The sequence below is a fragment of the Mandrillus leucophaeus genome, unplaced genomic scaffold (assembly GCF_000951045.1).
Source record: "Mandrillus leucophaeus isolate KB7577 unplaced genomic scaffold, Mleu.le_1.0 Scaffold139, whole genome shotgun sequence".
In the NCBI taxonomy this organism is placed as follows: Eukaryota; Metazoa; Chordata; class Mammalia; order Primates; family Cercopithecidae; genus Mandrillus; species Mandrillus leucophaeus.
This window is the reverse complement of record NW_012101354.1, coordinates 70,464-73,681: the sequence shown is the minus strand read 5'-3', so window position 1 is coordinate 73,681 and position 3,218 is coordinate 70,464. Positions and strand designations below refer to the sequence as shown.

General features: G+C 41.4%; 1 protein-coding gene across 1 annotated transcript in view; it reads right to left on the bottom strand.

Moving 5' to 3' along the window:
- Positions 1-1,827: 1,827 nt before the first annotated feature.
- FLG (filaggrin) overlaps positions 1,828-3,218 on the bottom strand; it is a 13,218-nt gene continuing 11,827 nt past the window's right edge. Inside the window, exon 4 of the mRNA XM_011973494.1 lies at positions 1,828-3,143. Within this exon, the coding sequence (XP_011828884.1) occupies positions 2,066-3,143 (1,078 nt within the window). The 3' untranslated portion in view covers positions 1,828-2,065. The remainder of the gene's footprint in view (positions 3,144-3,218) is intronic.

Sequence of the window (3,218 nt, the reverse complement as noted above, 5' to 3'; positions counted from 1 at the left end):
GACTAGGTCTGCACTGTTTTCTTACTATATATTTTTTTCTTAGCCTGTTAGTTATGCCTGGCTCCTTTAGACAGGAGCTACAGGAGGTAGCCACATAAGCTGGTTGTGAGACTGGGGGCAAGGTGGCAAAGTGTATCAGAGAAATAGACAAAGGCATTCTCTCTGTGTATGTCTGTGGAAGTTCAATGAGGCCTGAAGGTATGGAATCTTATGGAGTTTGCAGCTTTGTAGGGGCATTTGGGGAAGCACTTCAAGCAGGAAAGCATGACACTGGTGGGAAGGAAATGCCATCTTCAAGTGGCTTGTGGAGAACAAATATACACGTATTGTTTGAGGCTAACTAGAAAAATGAGTTTGTTTGTTGCTTTTCATTCAGTCCCTGCACCTATTGGGTATTATTGTAACTCTGACAATTTTACTTTATCTTGGTTTACTGAAGTGTAAGTTCAATAAAGGCAGCTTTTTGGAAGTGCTTTTATAAAACCACTAAACGCAGATTTTGTGACTTGAGATCTAAGTGCTACTTTGGTGTGGATTATTTGCGTAATAGATTCATCTGCAAAATGTGACCACTGGCCTACATATCACTTCTAGTGTGATATTATGGGAATGAAAATTTGGGTATGATTCTTACAGAAGCATATTCCTTCTAATGGTAGAACTTCATTCATATTTTTACTATTCTTTTTTCAGCCTTTTCATCTACTTGCTTAAATTATAAAGATACAAATATTTTCCTTCCAGGCCAGGAGGGCACTTCTTTTTAATTCTTTTTCCTTTGTCAGGATATATCAGCACAACTTCTCTGCTCCAACTAGTCTCCTTGCAAAGCATCTTCTAATGTCTTTGGAAGAAGGATCTGTGGTCAATAATTTCTGTTTCCTGATCTTCCTTTGACATGGCTTAATCACCACCTAAGTTGATAATTCCATATTAATAATAGTGATTCTCATGATTGAACAAAGTGTGTTTTTTGTTTTCCTGAATGTGATTGTGGGACAGTGATTATGTTGGAGAAAAATATAGGCCTTGGTTAAATTTTGTCTTTCATTATTTATTACTTGTTATTTTGAATGTACTGTATCTGCTCTATGTTCATATAGCTTTCCAGTGATATAGAAGACATCTAATTCTGGCCATGGGGAAGTATGTAATTTGAGTTTATGACAAATAAGCATACAAGAGACAAACAGTATTAAATGATCAATAGTTTATTTTTAATTTAAATGCAGTTTACTAAAATACTAATTATGTCCAAGATTATTTATTTGAATACAGAGTAATAGAATTCCAATAGAAGGATAATAGAGAAAGATGTGCTAGCCCTGATGTTGATACAGCCACTTTGGTATACAGAATTGTTTTATATTTTTGGCTCCTTCGATATTTCTGGAAAAGATTAATTTAGAAATTCAGAGAGTATCTAAAACTTAAACTTTCAAAAACATAAAACATTACTTGAACCCCAATCTCCTGAAATACTCCTAGTTTTCTTTCTTTTTCTTCTTCTTCTTCTTTTTTTTTTTTTTTTTTTTGAGACGGAGTCTTGCTCTGAAGCCCAGGCTGGAGTGCAGTGGCGTGATCTCCACTCACTGCAAGCTCCGCCACCTGAGTTCACGCCATTCTCCTGCCTCAGCCTCCCGAGTAGCTGGGACTACAGGCACCTGCCACCATGCCTGGCTAATTTTTTGTATTTTTAGTAGAGACGGGGTTTCACCATGCTGGCCAGGATGGTCTTGATCTGACCTCGTGATCTGCCTGCCTCGGCCTCCCAAAGTGCTGGGATTACAGGTGTGAGCCTCCGCACCCAGCCAAATACTCCTAGTTTTGTAAAGATAGCTCTCCATGATATTGATTTCTTCTATTTAATATTTCTGAAATATGGAGTTTAAAGGTCACTACACAATAAAAATAAACTACCACCAAACTAATGAAATACTGTAGCACATTTTAAACAGATTGACAGGAAAAGATAACTTCCCTGAAAGTATTACGAAGTTTCTTGATTGAAAGTGATCTTGTTTCATTCTTCTATTCGTGGATTAATTCCTTTGCCATTAATTTCTTACTCATAGTAATAGTATCTCTGTGACTGACTAAATCCCAGTTGTTTTGATATATCAGTAGAATGGCCATATAAACCTGGTTGCCTATTAATATATGTTGCATAATACCTTGGATGATCTTCACCAAATGCACTTGCTTTTCGGATATCAGATCTTTCCTTGAAAACAACAGGATTGGAATTGTAACTAACACTTCCATGCTGAGAGTGTCTAAACCTGGATTCACCATAATCATAATCTGCACTACCATAGCTGCCATGTCTCCAAACTAAACCTGATTGACCTCTTTCCCTTTCAGTGCCCTCAGAGTGATAATTATAAGAACTAGAACTGTGAGGACTGCCACGTGACTGTATTCCTGAATGATATGCAGAATCTTGTGAAAGACTACCAAAGTGACCATGTTCTTTACTGGTAGTAGTGTCTGAATATACAGAGGAAGACTGAAAATGATTGCCTGTATCGTGATGATAGGATCGGGGGAGTCTGGATACATCTCTTGACTGCTCCCGAACAGATCCATGAGGATTTCTGGAAGCAGAGTCAGATTGCCTCTCAGAGTCTTCTGAGTGTCCCTCACTGGCACTGTCCTGGTTAACACTGGATCCCCGAAGTGTGCTTCTCCTGGACCCCGCTGACTGTCCCTGGCCGGACTGTGAGTGTCTAGAGCTGTCGGCCTGAGTGGAAGCCTCGTGGTGACGTGACCCTGAGTGCCTGTATCCGTCTCCTGATTGTTCCTCATGACGTGTTTGTCTGCTTGCACTTCTTGATCCTGACTCCCCACGGGAGGCATCAGACCTTCCCTGGGAGGTGGTGTGGCTGTGATGGGCCCCTGAGTGTCCAGAGGTGTCTACCGATTGCTCATGGTGGGATCCCTGTATTCCTCCTCTGCTTGACCCTGAGTGTTCATGAATTGTGTCCTGACCCTCATGGGACACTGAGTGCCTGGAGCTGTCTCGTGCCTGCTCATTGCGGGATCCTTGTCTTCCACCAGTGCTGGGCCCGGTCCGTCCATGGGTGGACTCAGACTGTTCATTAGTGCTCACCTGGTAGAGGAAAGACCCTGAACGTCCAGACCTTTCCCCTGACCGGCCACGTGCAGACTCTTGGTGGCTGTGCGGATGGGGTCCAGCCTGTCCGTGGCCTGACACT